Source organism: Mastomys coucha, unplaced genomic scaffold (genome assembly GCF_008632895.1).
Source record: "Mastomys coucha isolate ucsf_1 unplaced genomic scaffold, UCSF_Mcou_1 pScaffold23, whole genome shotgun sequence".
Lineage (NCBI taxonomy): Eukaryota > Metazoa > Chordata > Mammalia > Rodentia > Muridae > Mastomys > Mastomys coucha.
This window is the reverse complement of record NW_022196906.1, coordinates 39,127,976-39,145,784: the sequence shown is the minus strand read 5'-3', so window position 1 is coordinate 39,145,784 and position 17,809 is coordinate 39,127,976. Positions and strand designations below refer to the sequence as shown.

The 17,809-nt window shown below is 48.4% G+C and overlaps 1 protein-coding gene across 1 annotated transcript in view; it reads left to right on the top strand.

Annotated features, from left to right (window-relative positions):
- Nucleotides 1-16,992, top strand: part of Tmprss4 (transmembrane serine protease 4) — a 32,067-nt gene extending 15,075 nt beyond the window's left edge. The window contains exons 2-13 of the mRNA XM_031345457.1: nucleotides 400-433; nucleotides 4,551-4,664; nucleotides 6,182-6,334; nucleotides 7,249-7,378; nucleotides 9,733-9,834; nucleotides 10,594-10,634; nucleotides 12,199-12,358; nucleotides 13,348-13,514; nucleotides 14,336-14,434; nucleotides 14,648-14,790; nucleotides 15,899-16,048; nucleotides 16,483-16,992. Of these exons, the coding sequence (XP_031201317.1) occupies nucleotides 400-433; nucleotides 4,551-4,664; nucleotides 6,182-6,334; nucleotides 7,249-7,378; nucleotides 9,733-9,834; nucleotides 10,594-10,634; nucleotides 12,199-12,358; nucleotides 13,348-13,514; nucleotides 14,336-14,434; nucleotides 14,648-14,790; nucleotides 15,899-16,048; nucleotides 16,483-16,494 (1,305 nt within the window). The 3' untranslated portion in view covers nucleotides 16,495-16,992. The remainder of the gene's footprint in view (nucleotides 1-399; nucleotides 434-4,550; nucleotides 4,665-6,181; nucleotides 6,335-7,248; nucleotides 7,379-9,732; nucleotides 9,835-10,593; nucleotides 10,635-12,198; nucleotides 12,359-13,347; nucleotides 13,515-14,335; nucleotides 14,435-14,647; nucleotides 14,791-15,898; nucleotides 16,049-16,482) is intronic.
- Nucleotides 16,993-17,809: the final 817 nt, after the last annotated feature.

Here is a 17,809-nt window from a genome sequence, read left to right as displayed (position 1 = left end):
GAGAGAGAGAGAGAGAGAAAGAGAGAAAGAGTTCACTGAAGCCTGAACTTATATTTATGTAATGAATAACAACAGTGAACATCTTTTAACACTATTGGACATTTAAGCATCCCCTTTACTCATTTCTACAAAAATACAATATATGTAAAAATAAGCAAATGATTGACAAAGGGAGAAGCAATACAGACAACAGCCCAGCAGCCAATCGTTTCTGAGACTCCTAACTTGTCTCTACAAGTGGCAAAGCAATTGAGCCAGGTCAAGTAGGGGTATGGGTGAATTTTTCATTTCAGCCGGTAGCTTAGACATGGCAGGAAGAATATAGAAGATAAGCAAGCACTGCTAGCCTGGATCCCAGAGGTTCCCTCACTTAACTCAGCATTTTCCCTTCCATTGCAGGAGCCAGAGAGTGGCCAACCCCTGAACAATCGTGGTAAGTTCACATACCCAGGCCTTTGAATCTCAGCTACTGAGTGAGCCACCATTGTGCCAATGCTATGTGTGACCTCAGCCTATCATCCATCCATCCTTCAATGAAAAATACTAAGTACTCATACATTCCAGGATTTGTTCCCCCTGCCCAAAAAAAGCTTGGTCTCTGGGAAATATGACCAGCAGGCCTAATGACCAAGTACAGTGACTCCACAGTCTACTCTGTGCCAGCCCCTGATCTGCATGGAGTTGGGTTGAGCAGCAGCAGCAGCAATAACACAGCGTAGACCTTGGTCACATGGAGTTCATGCCACCAAGAATTCGGAGCACTGGTGTTTTACTGTTAGGAAAGAAAATAGCTGTGGAGTCCTGACTAAAGGAGGCAGATAAGTGAATAAGTAAGATCCAAGTTTTAAGGGTTTTACCCCTCCTATTATATTTTCTTGAATACCTCCTTCTGATAACCTTCACATCGGCAAGATAAATGAATAGGGATCACGTCCATACGTCAATGGGCAATCTCACTCATGTTAACGTCTTATTTGAGCCACAAGTTAATAATAACCAGAAACAATAACTCAGGGAGTAGAAACAGTACCTCCTTTGTACTCTGGAGTTAATGTAACAGTAGACCACAGAGTCCCCAAAGAGCACCAGGCTTCCCGTGGCTCTTCCTGTGCCTCACCCAATGAACAAACCCAAGAACTGCCAAACCAGAACACCTAGTGGAGAGGAAGCTGAAAGGAGAGACTGTGCAGCTGCTCAAGTGATGGGGAACACTGTATAAACCAGGCTAGATGAGTCAGCTGGTCACAGGCAGGAGTGGGGGTGGGGGTGGGGGTAAGGATCTGAGCTTCTGAGTCCAAGAGCTCAGGAATAACACTCAGGTCATTCAGCCTGTGGATGTGACATTCTCTCTCTCTCTCTCTCTCTCTCTCTCTCTCTCTCTCTCTCTCTCTCTCTCTGTGTGTGTGTGTGTGTGTGTGTGTATGTGTGTGTATGTGTGCTGAATTAGCAGTGAAGTCCATTTGAGTTAGTAAATGAAGTCAATTACATGGCATAGAAAGTTCAGAGTACTAAAGTCCAGAAGATAATGTGACAACAGGAGTCCCTGTTGTCACTCAAGAGGGAAGGGACAGGGGAAAAACCACCTTCCTGGAAACTCTATCTAGAAGCAATGGGCAGGACAAACAGACAGAAGGAACAACCACATGCATAGAGAACATTTCTAAACTTTAGCTAAGTTCATTCTGAGGAACATCCCTTCCAGAGAAGGGAAGCAGGTCTTCCCTGAGAACAGGCAGGACACAGCTTTGGGCCTGGACACAATCCAATAGATTGTTCACTAACCAGGAAAACAAATCAACCTCGTGTCCCCAGAAGTAGGTGACCAGGAAGCAAATCATGTATGGATGACTGAACAAAATATTGATGTGTCCGTAGCCACGGGAACAGAATAATTCTGAAGACTTGGTGTGAGGACTTTAAAAACAGGACCAGCTAGTATTGTTGATAATCTGCTTTGTGCCAGGCCATACCATGTCTCATTCACATCCTCAGTACTGGGCCTCTGTACAGTTAAAACTCTCTATTAGAGAGGCACAGAGTTTGTGCTCTCTTATCGACAGTCATTGATACCATCATCTATGGGGCATTGGACCCTGGCAGACATCAGCCTGAGTTTCAGCTGAGCAGAGGACAGTGGGTAGAGCCAGACACATGACTGGCACTATCTGAGACAGGATAAAGTGGGAGCTGGGGGAAGGGCAGACAGGATGCGCCTAAGAGAACAGAGCCAAGGGTGGATCCTTTCCCATTTTGTGGATACTAGTTGGGTGCCTGTCATGGGCTTTGCTCTAGGCACTGGAGACTCAGAAGTGCACAAAAGACACCGTCTTCATGGTGGCTTCAAGGAGGGGTGGGAGGAGACAGAAAACATGCCAAAGTAGGTCAGAGGTGATAAGTGTTTTAGAGCAAAAGCAGGCAAGAGGGGAAGATGGGAAATGCACGGTGGTCTCATCCTAAACAGAAAAATCCAGAGTGGGCTCACATAGAGGAAACTTGAAAGAAAGGCTGGAAGAAGATGAGGTGAGCCATGTAGGTGTGAAAGCAGGAGAGAGCCTGCCTACTGCTTTCTAGGTTTCTGACACTCTCATGCTTCTTGCCCAGCCCCCCTTGGGAGAAAGACCCCAAATGCCTCCTTATTGGCTGAGGAAAAGGGATCTGAAGAGACCTAGAACCTGCCTCTGATGCCAACTGAGGACTTTTCCCAACCTTGTCATGCCTTGGCTACCCATGTGTTCTTTTGTGTCACTGTGACCGATACACCTGACACAAACAACTTCATGGACACAAGACTCATTCTGAAATAGTTCCAGAATGTTTCAGTCCATGAAAGAGTGTAACAGAGCAATTCACATGATGTTGCCAAAAATGAGATACATCAAAGGAAATTTAAAAAGTAGACTCCCAAATATAAACCCTCCGGGGATCTACTTTCTCCAGCTAAGCCTTAAGTTTCCAAGTTTCTAGACGTTTCCAAAATAGTATCACCATTTGGGGACCAAACATTCAAAACTATGAGCCTGTTGTATCATTTCAGATACCAACTATGGCACTGTGTGAAGCAAACGCGTTACTGCTTGTTTTCTTGTTTGTATGTTCGTTCGTTTTACAATTTTCAGGCAATGGGAGCCTCCGATGTGAACTCCCTGGTCCCAAACTCTTTCATTTCAACTCTCTTCCTCCCTGACAATGAGTGAATCCTCTCTAGGCAACAGTCTCATCACACACCCTCTTTTGTTCAAAGTGTTCAGTGACTTCTCAGTGCTGTCAGGACATATGCTAAACCCTAGTCTGGTTTTCACGTCTCCACAAAAGGACTTTGTTGTCCTGCCTCCCTACAGGCTTTGGCCCACTTCATACTCAGACACTAGATACTCACAGTACCCACTCCATGCCTGGGTCTGAACTGTCCCCAGAGCCTCCGTTCCCTGTTTCTTCATGTATCAAAGTACCACCTGTTCAGGAAGCCTTTCCCAGCATTCCCCAGGCGATGTCTCTACTCTACCTTCTTCTACTTGGTGGACTGCCATTTGTCTTGTTTGCTTCTTCCCCCAGACTCTAATCTCCTTAAAGACAAGGACCATGCTGGGGACTTGCTGTGTGTTGGACTAACTTGGAGGTGGAGCCATCAAAATACATAATAATAACTCAAAAGTGTTTATCAAAACTCTGCTATACCCTCACTGTGCGGAGAGGCAAGAATTAAGGCAGTGGGCTAGGGATGGGGCTCAGTTTGTAGAATGCTAGCCTAACATGCATAAACCCCTGGGTTGCATACCCAACACTGCAGAAACCAGTAGTGGTGGTACATGCCTCAAATCCCAGCACCAAGAGGATCAAAAGTTCAAGGTCATCCTGGTCTACATATAGAACATGAGGCTAGCCTAAACTACATGATCTCACTCTCCTGCCCTTAAGAAAAAAAGATCAGTAAAGCAACCGGAGTAAAGAGGTGTGAAGGAATGATAGGGGTCAAGCCTAGTGTTCTACAACACTGGAGGCTAACCTCAGCTCATAATACTTGATGTCCCAGAAGAGCTAGTGAGAGAATTCTGGATGTTCCCCTCACATGCACAGAAATAAATGTCTTACACAATGAACAGTAATTACCTTGATCTTATCATTATGAAATGTTACACTATACCCCCCAAATACAATTATGTATTGATATATTCAAGAATGGGACAGGATAAATGATAGCATTTCATATATATCATGGTAAGTGCCCAAGTACATGCATGACGAGCTTGGGCCCCTCCCAGGGCAGATACAGGTCAGACCCAGCAAGAATGACATCTTGTGCAAGGTAGGGCAAGACAAGGGGAGGTGGCAGGAACTGCCAGCTTCTTTAAGAAATGGTTATGAAAGATAGGTGGATTTGGGTGAAGGAAGGGAGATGGGAGAAGACAGGTTCATAAAGCTCAGCCTTGCCTGTAAGAATAATCCCCACCAAACTGTCTCCAGGGTGTCCTGACACAGGCCAGGGGCAGAGGGCTATGGGCCTTGGCAGGGCTGGGTTCTGAGTGCTCCTCCCTCTGTCTTTCTCCTTGCAGATCTCCCTTCCTTGCACAAACCCCGAAGGCCCCAGGAGACCTTCAAAAAGGTGGGGATCCCCATCATTGCAGTGCTGCTGAGCCTGATAGCCCTCGTGATTGTGGCCCTTCTCAGTGAGTTACAGCCCCACACAGCTTTCACCCCACTCCATTCCCCTACGGGCACCCCCATTCTCACCCTCACCCCCTCAGCCAGCCACTGCCCTCACCAGTCCTCCCATACACAGTGATAGGCAGGTGATCTGCACAAAGCTTTGAGGGGGGTGTGTGTAAATGAATCCTCATGCCTCATGTATCCACCTCTGCTTTGGGGGGAGCCTTCTTCTAAGTGCAAGGGGAAGGTGAGTGCATCCCCCAGTTCTCCCAGATGGTTTCTCTTCCAGATGGTTGCTATACACGTGGCACCCATTCCAAACCCACACAGGCAGTGGCAGAGGTGCCCACCCCCAGCCGCCTCCTTCCCATCTTCTGCAAACTGACAGCTGGTGGAGGAGCAGGGTGAGGGGGCTGGATGGGGTGTCTGTGCAACCCTACTATCTGTCAGGCTAGAGAGTATTTCTGCCCGTAGAGATCGGAGGGAGAGGAGGTACTAGGGAAGATGACCGGGCAGGTAGAACCTTCTGTTCACCCCAGCTCGGTCTTCATGAACCCTGATGTCATCTTAGATAGCACACTCTGCAATGATGATTTCCAGAGTTACAGCAGGGACCAACCACCACTTTCACAGCAGGGAGCTGAGCATAGGAGACAAGCGTAGGAGTCAGGGATGGGGATCGTAGCTCCCCATGGAACCTGTGTGCCCAGAAGGAAATCTACTGAGCCCCTCAAGTATGAAATGCCTTTAAGCATCATGAACAGCAATGAGAAGCCTTATGTGAAGACCCTGGATTAAAAATCAAGATCTTGTAGCAGGCAGAGCTGGGACCCAGGGCGTATAGTTGCCTGTACAACCTCGGCATGGCTTGCCCTTGGGGAACCTTACTTAGAGCTCAGATGACATTGCACTGGCAGCAGACACCACCCACAGGATGGCACACAGAGATCTGCTTGAACCCTTAATTCTACAGTTGGACACTGAGGTTCAAAACCCAGGCAAGGCAAGCAGGAACAGAGGCTGAGATGGGACCCCAGGTCCTCATTGTAGTAACAGCAGGCATTCACAAGTCAGACACCACCTCGATCCTTGAGAGCCCAGAGTGGTTATGAGATGTATAAAACCCCAAATCATTTCTTCTCGACCTTAGTTGTCCCAACTTGATGCAGTTGTGTTAGTTAGCTTTCTGCTACTGTAACAAAACACAAGAAAATAACTCCCAAAAGTTGTTCTCTGATCTCCAGTCAAGGACACAGGTGCTAACACACATGCCCATACACACTAAAGAATTTTTTTTTTTGAGACAGGGTTTCTCTGTATAGTCCTGGCTGTCCTGGAACTCACTCTGTAGACCAGGCTGCCCTCGAACTCAGAAACCCACCTGCCTCTGCCTCCCAAGTGCTGGGATTAAAGGCGTGTGCCACCACTGTGGCTGCCTGCCTCCAGCCAGCCTAACTTTCAGAAAGAGCAGCCCTTCTCTGTCCCAACCACCTACTTGACCCCAACCCACTCTACCCCTCTCTAATGTACCTTTCAGTCAAGGTGATTCTGGATAAATACTACTTCATCTGCGGAAACCCCCTGACCTTCATTCAGAGGGGCCAGTTGTGTGATGGCCACCTTGATTGTGCCTCAGGGGAAGATGAAGAACAGTGTGTCAAGAACTTCCCTGAGAAGCCTGGGGTAGCAGGTGAGTCCAGGGAAGTGGGGGATGTCTGCTCAGATGTGGTCTTTGCCCCCCTTCTTTGTCAGTGTCTAGCCCTGGTAGAAAAGGTCCCCAGGAGCAGGGCAGTAACACATCTACATTAGATCCCAGCACTGTACAGGACACACTCTCAGGAAGAGCTTAATGGTCTGAGGGAATAAGGGAATGTTGCTGATACTATGCTGGCTGTAGCCGCCTTTCTAGAGTGTATGACCTTGAAGGTTCCTCTTTGATAACTCCAGGAGACTAGAAATGTTGACACCATGTCTTTTAGCCAGCCAGTCAGCCAGCCACCCTTCCACTCATGGACATACTGAAGAACAGGACAGAGGGAGGTAATGGAAAAGCAAGTGTCTCAAGAATAAAAGCTGGGCTCTTCTAGCTTGGATTGACCCGCTAACACTTATCCCAGAAGATAGTTAATAAGACCCTTTGAGGGGCAGGGCTGAGTGACTTCCCATGCATTGACTCTTAACTAGTGAAGTCAAATGCCTATGGATGCCTGCCATCCTAATACCAATAGAGGTTCTCACTCCAACTCTTTTCTGACCTTTCATAGAGAAGCTACCAGGTCCCTGGCTGAGATGTTTCCCCAAACTGGGCAAGCTATGTAGGCCATGATAAAGCAATATGTCACTGGTCATCAAAGCTGATACCTATCTGAACAAAAAGAAAGGCTGTCAATCATTGTCCCTGGGCAGTTGATCACCATCACCACCCCCCAGCTGCCATCCAAATTAGGCTCTAGTCAACTGGAAGAACTTCCCTTGAGGTTGAATGTGTCCTCAGTTCTGAGTTGGGGAGCAGCAGTGAGGGAGGGGATTGCTCTCACAATAGTTCTAAGGGACTGGGCTGGAGAGGCCCCACCCTCCAGCTGATCCAGGCCCCTTCCCTCCTAGTCCGACTCTCCAAGGACAGATCCACCCTGCAGGTGCTGGATGCAGCCACAAGGACCTGGGCCTCAGCCTGTTTCGACAACTTCACAGAAGCCCTGGCCAAGACAGCCTGTAGACAGATGGGCTATGACAGGTACTCAACCAGGGCCATAGGAGGCTGTCACCTCATGCCAGCAACTTTTCTGCCTACCTTTCTCTTTCCTCCCTCCCTCCTTCCTTCCCTCCCTCCCTCCCTCCTTTCCTTCCTTCTTTTGTGCCTGCCTGCCTTTCTTCTATCCTCCCTCTCTCCCTCCCTTCTTTATTTCCTATTCTTTTTCCCTAAAAACACAGAGATGGGATTCATACAGAACCGTGTTTGAATCCCAATGCTTTCATTAACAAGGAGCATAAAGATAATCCCCTAGCCTCAGTTTCCTCAGGGTTACCAATGTCAATCTCATAAGAGATTTCTTTTCTCCCCAACTACCTCTTCTTTGCCCTTTTGTGAGAAGTCTTCCCCCACCATAACACAAAAACAAGTTTCATATGCAAAGTCATCTAGGTTAAAATGTAGCAGGAAGGAAGACTGGGGGTGTTGCTCTGTGGTAGAGCACTTATCTAGCACGTGCAAAGCCCTGGGTTCCATTCTCTGCACTTGAAAACAAAAATAGCAAGGACTAGCCTGGTTCTGTTGTGGCCCATCACCAGAGTCCCAGCTCTCTCAGGGAAGTGCAGAAGCAGGTCCAAATCTGGAGTGGATGGAAGGTATGTGAAGGGTAATTAGCATTATATATATTTATATTCATTTGATCTTGGCAGAAAGCTCAAAGCATGGTTATTATTAAATCTGTGTTAGAAGTGGGCTCTCAGAGAATAAGCAGCTTGCTCAGGCAGAAGCTGGGAGATAGACGGATGGAATCTGTACCTGCCACAACCCGATTCCTGGACACCATGAGCGTCTCTTTGTACAGCGAATTCTCTCTACTCAAAAGGCTTCATCAGTGAGGGAAGGGAAAGTAAGAATTGATCCCTCTGGGAACCTACCTGAAAGGAACCCAGGTAATCTGCTGCAGATAGGGATCACACTCTCCCTAGCAGGCTGAACTTCCTCAGGACTCTAAGAAACTGAGTCCAGAGACAAGGCAGGCTGCTAGACAGACATTGCCCATCAATCACAGAGTTCTCTCCATAGATCCCTAAAGCTAAAGCAGCCTCAAGGTTTTGTCCAATAGATGTTCTGGGCAGCCAGTATGAATCCATATGGCCTCTGTCCATCTGCCCCCTTTTTATAAAGGTCCTGCTCTCTTCCCTCCCTCCAGAGGAGGAGAACTCCTAGCACCCTCTAGAAAGGGGACACCTGTCACCTCATTTCCAAGGACAGAATGCTCAGCACCTGCTGTCCCCTACTTCCCCTGCAGTCATTCCCTCCTCCTTTGCAGTCCAGCCCACTGCAGCGTCAGCTGGACCAGATGCAGCAGGCTGTCTCAGTTATGAAACCGGGAGTTTCCTGAGGTTCTTAAAGTGGTAGACTCCCAGGTTTCCTACACTTCTAGAAAGCACTGAAGCACCAGAAAGCACCACCTGACCTCTTCAGCTTTAGGTATCAAAGTTCATTACATCACTGCGCAGGTTAGCTTTGCTGGGCATGTTTACTGACAGCTTCCTCTCTCCTTATGGGTCAGAGCTTTCTGCTCAGATCTCAGTGTAAGAGTCAGGGACCACCTGGCTCATGCATCATTTTATGGTGTCAGATTCAGCATATTAGAACTTAATTCTTGGGGACTCCTTAGACAGACTCTGATCATCCCAGATCTAGCACCTGGTTCACCAAGGAAGTGTTGCAGTCCTATCTGAGTGTGGACTAGCCAGCCAGGGACATGGATTGACCCCACTGGAGAAGAAGGAGAAAATTTGGAAGATGAAAATTTAGTGAAGAAAGAGCCAGAGAACAGAGTAGTTAAGGAAGGCTTCCTGGAAGAGGAAAACTTGGATACAGGGTTTGAAAGAAGACAAACATGGCTTAGCAGAAAAGAAGGGAGAGGGTGGTCCAAGCTTCAGGAAGTTCCATCTGGACTCTTGTAAGAATAGATCCAGGCTTCTTCTGTCTGCAGACCCCTTATATGGAAAACCAAATATCCACACTCCAGTTCTATCCATGCTGAAACAGGAGTTCATGTGGGTCCCTTGGCTTCTTTGCTCCCACTAATGTGAACCTAAAGAGATGCTGGAGCATCTGAGATAGGGACAGAGCTGGATGTGAGGAAAGCAGGCCCCTATCCCTCTGCAGAGCTCTGCTTCTGGGCCAGGAGTCCCTGCCCAGGAAAACAAGGCCACAGCAGCCTGCCTTGGGCTGAGTTCTGCCCTTGATGTTGGAGTGTTCCTGTGATTCAGCAAAGCCAGCAGGCCATGCCCCACTAACCTGTGCCCCCCTCCTCTGGGAGCAGGGGCTCTTTCTGCCATCCAATTCCAGCCTCTGACCCAGCTCACAGTTCACTCTTCCTACCACAGCCAACCCACTTTCAGAGCAGTGGAGATTGGCCCAGACCAGAACCTCGCTGTCGCTCAAGTCACAGGGAACAGCCAGGAACTTCAGGTGCAGAATGGAAGCAGGTGAGTGACCAGATACATTCTGACCTACAGAGGCTAACTAACACTGGAAAGCGGCTCGGGGTTGCAGCAAGGGGAACACAGGCCAGACAACTGGGAAGAACTAGCCAAGCAGCTCATTAAATGTCCAGGGACATTTTTAGGCTCAGGGGGTATTTCCTGTTGGCCTTTCTCTTTAATACAACATGAACTGCCCTGCTCAAAGGCAGAGGAATGAACAGTGACCTTCTCTCTCCCTGAACTGTCAAGATTAACACCTTCCACAGCTACTTCATGTTCCCTAATGAGTTGCCTGGTAGTCAAGAGCCTGAAAGTAGCTTTGTACTTTTCCATCACTTCCCCAGGCCAAAGCACCACATTCTAACGCTCCAAAGAAGGCTCTCCAGCCCTCACCTCATCACCCCACATTAGAGCACAGCTGATTCAAAACAAAATCTGCTACAGAGCTGCGGAGGCTCCAGGAGCAGGCATTCAGGACGCTGGACAGAGCCTTAACCCAGTAATTCTTGAAAAGGACAGGAGCCCAGACTGGCTTTGCGCTGGTCAGGACTCCATATGTTGTAGGCGCATACACAGCAACAGGAGTGTTGCATTAAGTTGAGCCACACTGAGTATTAATGCAGTTCTACACACTTTCATGATGAAAGTTCCTGGGTTCTGCAGTATTGGGGGATGGGGTTGAATTAGCAGTTCGCAAAGGCTGTTTCAGCCTCCCAGCCAAGGGAAAAGCAGAAGCCACAGGGCCCCATGTCTCTCTTTCAGATCCTGCCTCTCAAGCTCCCTGATTTCCCTGCATTGCCTTGGTGAGTTCACCCTACCTCTGAGAGTCTGGGGCCTAGGCCAGCAATGGTCAGGAAGAAAGACCTTCATCCTTACTGCTCTGTCTCCTGGTCTCTAAGTCCCACTGTTTGAGGCCAACCTTAGACTTAGAGATCAGAGTTCCTTCAAGTGGTTAATGCCAAGAACTCCCTTCTGCCATCTGCTCTCAGTTCGTGACCTGAATGTGTTAGATTTTTATTGCTGTATTGAAATATCTGAGGCAGGACAATGTCATAAAGAAGTTTTGCTTAGCTTACAGTTTTAGAACCCAGAGGTCTAAGACCAGAAAGCCATCTTAGTTTGGCTTCAAGTGCTGGCCTAATGCTGGGTGGTGGATCATGCGATCGCATGTGGGTGAAACAAGAAACCAGACAGCAGAGTGGGCTCTATCTTGTCCTAAGTTCTCAAAGACACTCAGGGATCATAGAAAACTACTTTATCCCCTTCAGAGGGCAGCTACTCTGATGACCTAAGGGCCATTAGGCCTCACCTCTTAAAGAACCCATCGCTTTATCACCACCATACTGAGGGCTAAGCCACCTCCTTTGGGGAGGTACACTCAAACCATAGCCCAGCTCTTCCAGAGAGTTCCAAGCAGGTCACTGGTTGGACAGAAGCAGTCCATAAGAGTGTAGACCCTTATCTTGCCAACCAAGAAGCTTTGAGTGAGTGAGCACAGAGCAAGTTGAAAGCAGGGTCAGATCAGATAGTGTTTGGCAGGCACAGGGCCAGGCACGGGGAGAGATGGTGGGAAAGGGGTGGGTGGGGGCTCCTTGGAAAGACCATCATGTTAGGGAGTGTCCAAAAGACCAGAGAGGCACAGAACAGGGCAGAGAAATGGCACTGGAGGTTTTAGTTTTGGGTTTGTTTTATCTTTAATTATGGGGCAGGTATGTGCATGTGCCTGCAGCACCTGTGGATACCAGTAGGAAGCATCAGATCCTCTGGAACTGGTTAGAAGCAGTTGTGAGCTGCCTGTTGTGGGTACTGGGAACCAAACTCAGTTCTCTGGAAGAGAAGGAGGCACACTTAGCCACTGAGCCATCTCTCCAGCCCTGACACTGAAATTCTTAACTCAAGTTCAAAGGTCATATGTAAAAGGTGGATCAGAAGACAGGGTGGCCAATGGGCAGCTCCCTTAACAAAAGGAAGAGACCCAGTTCCTAGAATGTGCTTATTCCCTGATACTGAGGTAGCTTGTGAGTGTCTGTTTATTTAGTGGGGAGCTTCTAGGGACTGTCCATTTGGGCAGGGCTTTCAGAATTTATGATTCCATGCCCTTGTTTGGTTTGATGATGATAAATTCCCAGCACAATGATCACATCCGTGTTCAAACATCTAAATTCCTAAACACAAACTAGAGGGGGTTTTCAGGGAAGCCTGTGGTGTCATGCTTGCTATCTTCCCACAAATGATTCAGAGCCTGTATGGGTAAGTTCTCCCATTCTTCCCATATCATTCCTGAGGGCCCTGCTCCAGGGGTCCTGTGGGAGGCAGCCCCTCCACAGAAAGCTGACTGGCCTTTTCATCCCTCCCAAATGAGTCCAGACTGTGGAAAGAGCCTGAAGACTCCTCGTGTGGTGGGTGGGGTGGAGGCCCCTGTGGACTCTTGGCCGTGGCAGGTCAGCATCCAGTACAACAATCAGCACGTCTGTGGTGGGAGCATCCTGGATCCCCACTGGATCCTCACAGCAGCCCACTGCTTCAGGTAAGTGCAACGAGGAAGCTAGAGAGGCCATGCAGGGAGCCAGCCTTGTTTCCTGATTGTGTACCTGTGCCCCTCCCCGTATCCCCTGGAAACCATCTCTAGGGACCAGTCTTCATGCAATGAGACACCAGCCATGATGTCCTTGCTAAGTACTGAAAAATCTGTGCTGGTCTCCAAGGTTGAACTCTATTGGGTGGAAAGTTTCAGATACCCAGGATCCTCACCCCAAAGCATGTCCATTCCATTCATGCTAGGGAAGTTCTCCCCACACATATGGGCTCCCAAGTACTTGTTTTGCTCTTTGCAAGTGTTCCAGGAAATGACACCAAGATCTAGAGTCACTGCCTATCTCTAGAAACTGAACCAAGTGTAGAGTATCCTTCAGTCCAGGAGAGAGGGAGCTGGCCAGGGAAAGCTTTGGGAAGGGGCTCTACCAGAACTTCTTCATTTCCCTTTATCCATTTCATTCAGCATCTAAAAAGTACCAAGAACCAGGCCTTCAGATCACGTGCATCACATAAACCCCATCATTGCCTTCAAGATTCGGTCTAGATCAGAGGTTTTACACTGTTTTGAGACTGACAAAGGCACTAAATCCCCTCCTGGGGAAAGGTCCTGCACGTAGGAAGTGCCTGATTTAAAGAAGAATAAACAAAAGCTTGAAAGCTCATGACTCATGGATGGCAATGCAAAGATAAAAACAGGGCTGGGGGGAGAGACTGCTGGGTCATGAAGGCTCAGGACTGGGGCAACCCCTTCCCATCCCCCTGGTTAGAAGTTTCCTTGGGCACTTTTTATGAAGAAAGAGAATCTGATCTCCTTTTCTAATCTGGCTTCAGGAGAGTGGCTCTCAGACTGTTTTTTCCACCACTCATGTCCCTATCATCCCATGACCTCCTAAAGCATCAGCAGACTTGGGGACCTAGCCCTAGGTAGGCAGACCCTCTAAGTGCTTGGATCCCCCCTGATCTAGCTATCTCTATCCCTAGGAAGTATCTTGATGTGCCCAGCTGGAAGGTGAGGGCGGGCTCAAATGAACTGGGTAACTCTCCGCCCTTGTCTGTGGCCAAGATCTTCATCGCTGAACCCAATCCCCAGCACCCCAAAGAGAAGGACATTGCCCTCATTAAGCTGCAGGCGCCACTCACATTCTCAGGTAGGAGGTGGTCCCTGGGCATAGGGCCCCCAGGTTAACCTCACTCAGGTTCTGCTAAGCAGCTTTAGATACACAATGTTCCCACTCAAGAGTTCAGCTTGTCCATGGGTGCCCAACAAATATGTCACCTCAATATCACTGGTGCTATGAGACCTGCTCTAACTACCAAACTGACACATCTTCCATGGCAGAGACCCTTCCAAGTCTGTTTGCTCTATTTGGAAGATCAAAGTCATCTGCTCTTGGACTTGTTAGGACCCTTTTGAAAGAATTGTCTGGCCCATTGCTCACCCCTGACTAGTGCCCAAGACCCTGCACAATAATCCCGCTGGAGTGTCAGTGTGCCTCTGCTTGTTTTCCTCCAGGAACAAAGAACCTAGCATTTCCTTGTTTTTTCTTTGTGTGTGCATGGGCATGTGCCAGAAGACAACGGGGCGAGGGAGGAGGTGAACAGATCAAATGATGTTTGTGGTTCCCAGGGACCACAGTGGTGAGGTTGGGTGGGCAAGTTTGAGCATGCTTGAGAATAATTGCCCAGTCTGCATAAGTTGATCTCTGACTGCTCAGTACCTAGACTTGGGTGTTTGGGGGCAGAGAATAATACTGGCTCAGCACATGAGAGTGAGGTGAAGGTGGGGGCTATAGATTAATTTGTTTAGACACCGAGGGCCTCATTGACAGACAAGTGGTTTATTCTCTCTATGAATTACCTAGCCTAGTCTTTCTTAGACTAGTAAGATCCCCAACATGAAAAAGCACCAAATATAGAAAATGATAAGATATCCTTAATCTAGGATCTTCTTCCCCTCTGCTCCTGGTAGGCTCAGTCAGGCCTATCTGCCTGCCCTTCTCTGACGAAGTTCTCATCCCAGACACACCAGTCTGGGTCATTGGATGGGGCTTTACAGAGGAAAACGGAGGTGAGTCTTGGACCCAGAACCTCAGATGTCTTGCACGGGGTTCTTACTACCCTCCCCAGTGGTAATAAGAAAGAAGAATATCCTTCAGAAAAGTCCACCCTGGCTGACCATGCACCAAAATCCCCAGCAGCAAAAAGTATCGATTGCCCAGAAAATTAATCTGGGCTGAGGTAAAGGGAAGAATAGGGAAACACATTGTTTTCAACCTCCCAGGGAAGATGTCTGACACGCTGCTGCAGGCGTCAGTCCAGGTCATTGACAGCACACGGTGCAATGCGGAGGATGCCTACGAGGGGGAAGTGACTGATGAGATGCTGTGTGCAGGTACCCCACAGGGTGGCAAGGACACCTGCCAGGTAGGTCCTCTGAAGACCATGAGGAGCTCTATGAAAAGGGACGTAGGTCTAGAGAGATGTAATTCCCTATAAGCTGGATGCCCACTCGGAGGTTGTTGTGCTCAGTTTGTGATAAAGGAAGGCAGAAACATGGTCTGAGAAAGATGGAAGGAGGGTTAGGTGGGTAGATGATATTTGGTTCTAGATAAGGGGTAAGAATCTAAATAGGTGTTTCACATTTAAAAATGATATTGCTACCTTCTCCATTCACCCTCACTCCCCATCATCTATGACCACTTTGCGGACAGCGGCCCCAGTTCTATTTTCCCTCTCACTGTCCCTGTGCTTTATTAGAAAACTCATCTCATGCTAGGTGAGCTTTGGTACATGGGCCTTCTCCCATCTCCATAGTGACTGGGACTTGTGAATGATTCTTATGTACCTTCTTCCCACCCCATACCTCCAGAGGATCTTTGGAGCCACTTTTATTCAAATTTCTCAGTCTACCTCCATCTCCAAATATTAAAATCCTCACTCAAGAGCTGTCTCTAAAGCATTCCTTGTGGGCCATGAACATGGCAGATTTAAAGACCATGTCTGCCCTTCAGGAACTCATGGTGGCCACACAAAGTTATACAAGCAGGCTGTCACACCACAGTGTCACTGATCTCAGAGAGAGGCAGTGAACATAGGTTTCACTACTTGACTTCTGTCATCTGCTCATGTATTGGCTCTGTCAATCCATTTGATCATAAACTTCCTGAGGAAGGCAAAGTAATTCTTTCAAGTCCATTGTATCCCAGTTATGCAGAACAGAACCTACCATAGACAGGCACTCCACAGCAAGTCAATAGATATAGGAACTACTGGACTTAAACTAAGTTCACCTTGCTAGTGTGACTTATGAGCCTCTGATAAGGCAGGCAGCATACCCTCAACTAACCCACCCACAGATGGGCCATTTCCCCCACGAGAATAACAGACAGTGAACAATATGAACAAGAAGGAGGGTGGAGAAGTGAGCATGCTCAGAGCCATGAAGAATTCAGGGATGGGGTGAGGTGGGGTGAGGTGGGGGGTTACAGATGGTCTTGCCCTCTCCAGCAGCTCCTGCCCTGACTTTCCACAGGGTGACAGTGGTGGGCCTTTAATGTACCATTCTGACAAGTGGCAAGTAGTAGGCATCGTGAGCTGGGGCCATGGATGTGGGGGCCCAAGTACTCCTGGGGTATACACCAAAGTCACGGCCTATCTCGACTGGATCTACAATGTTCGGAAGGTGAGTGTTCCAGCCCCACAGGAAGCCCTCCCTCCCCTATGTCTACCCTGAGGGCATGCGCCATCCTTAGATTTGATTTAGACAGAGCTGACAACCTTTTACATCCCAAGTACATTTCCTTCCCTGCAAGCTGACAGCCTGAGATCTCTCAGCTGAAGCCAAGATTCCTTAGATTGGTGATCTCTGTGAAATGCAGTACCTAGTGGTACAGAACCTCAATCTCTACCATTCTCCGCAACCAGAATGAGCCTGCTGGGCCCTTTCCAGGGAGATGATGCTAAGAGTGTAGAAAAGGTTCTGAGGTGTCCCGGTCCCAGGAGGGGAGAGCGGGTGGACAGGAGAGCAAATGATCTTAGGAAAGGGAGATAATGTCAGCCCTGTCACGTTGTTGACTCATCTGATTTCCTGTCTGCTGTTGTCTTCTTTTTTTCTAGTCTGAGATGTAACGCTGCTGTCCACCACATCCGGAAGCTGCTTCCCCTCAGACCTGCCTACCGCGTGATCCCTCAAAGTCAGACATGGGACGAGAGCTTCCTTGAACAAACTCTGGTATTCCTGCAGCAACCAAGGACTCAGACATACACATTGCAGAGGTGCCCGGAGTGGAGTCAGATGGACTAGCTCAGCCACCCCTGCATCTCCCAAACTCTGTGAAACATACGGTCCGTGGAGTGAAGCCAGACCATTGACTCAATTCTCAGAAGTGTTAGTCAGCTAAGGAGGCTCTTCCTTCCACTGCAGGAAGGGAAGTCAGCTCTCTCCTGAGAGGCTAGATCACTGGCTGAGTAGATGAGACAAGGGTCTGAAAGGCCTTTGTCTTCTTACCCCAGTCCTGAAAGTACTGGGGTAAGAGATCAGTCACTTCTAACGTAAGGTGTATATTTAGGGGTGTTGTTATTGTCACCCCTGTGGTCAATATCATTAAACAGGTTTGAGAAATTGCTGGCATAGACTTCCTGGACTGTTTAATAAGAATCCAACTAAGGCTGTCACACCTTTAGTCTTGGCCTGGTGTTGCACAACTGTTCCCCAGAAAATGTGAACAAGTGTCCATCTGATGCCGAGCACCAATGACAAGCCAAAGAAATTATCCTGCCTGAGTCTCGATTGCTGAACCAATAAGTTTGCTGCCATTTCTGGCAGATGCATGGGTAACTTGAAGGTGGCTGCCTCACCAACAAGCCCTCCCCTAGCACAGATAGCAATACATGGAAGAGACATCACTGAAATTCTCTGCACAGCATTCTGACAGTTCCACTGAGAAGCTCTGACCTGTGTATCAACTCCCCCCTGGCAATTGGTGGACAGCTTGTGTGTACTTGGAAAGCACCTCACTTGTCTTACGGCACTGCACTTCTTGCACCTATAAGTCTCATAAACTACACCTCTCATTAGCTTTCTGTGTCTCACAAGCCTCCCTCCTCTTCCCAGGAAAGAGTATTCAATTCCAAGAAGATGCACACAATCCTCCACCCCTTCTTCTGGCTCTTACACGGTTTTCTCTGTTTTGCTTTAACCTCCTCCTCTTCTGTGATGCTCCCTGAGCCTCAGACAGGTTGCTGTAGACAGCTGATGTCTTAGTTAGGGATTCTACTGCTCTGATAAACACCATGACCAAAAGCTGGGAGGAGAAAGTTTATTCTATCTTACAGCTCTCAGCCCGCTGTCCATCACTGAGGGAAGCCCTGGCAGAAACTCAAAGCAGGAACCAGGGGCAGGAGCTGAAGCAGAATCCACAGCAGCATGCTGCTTATTGGATTG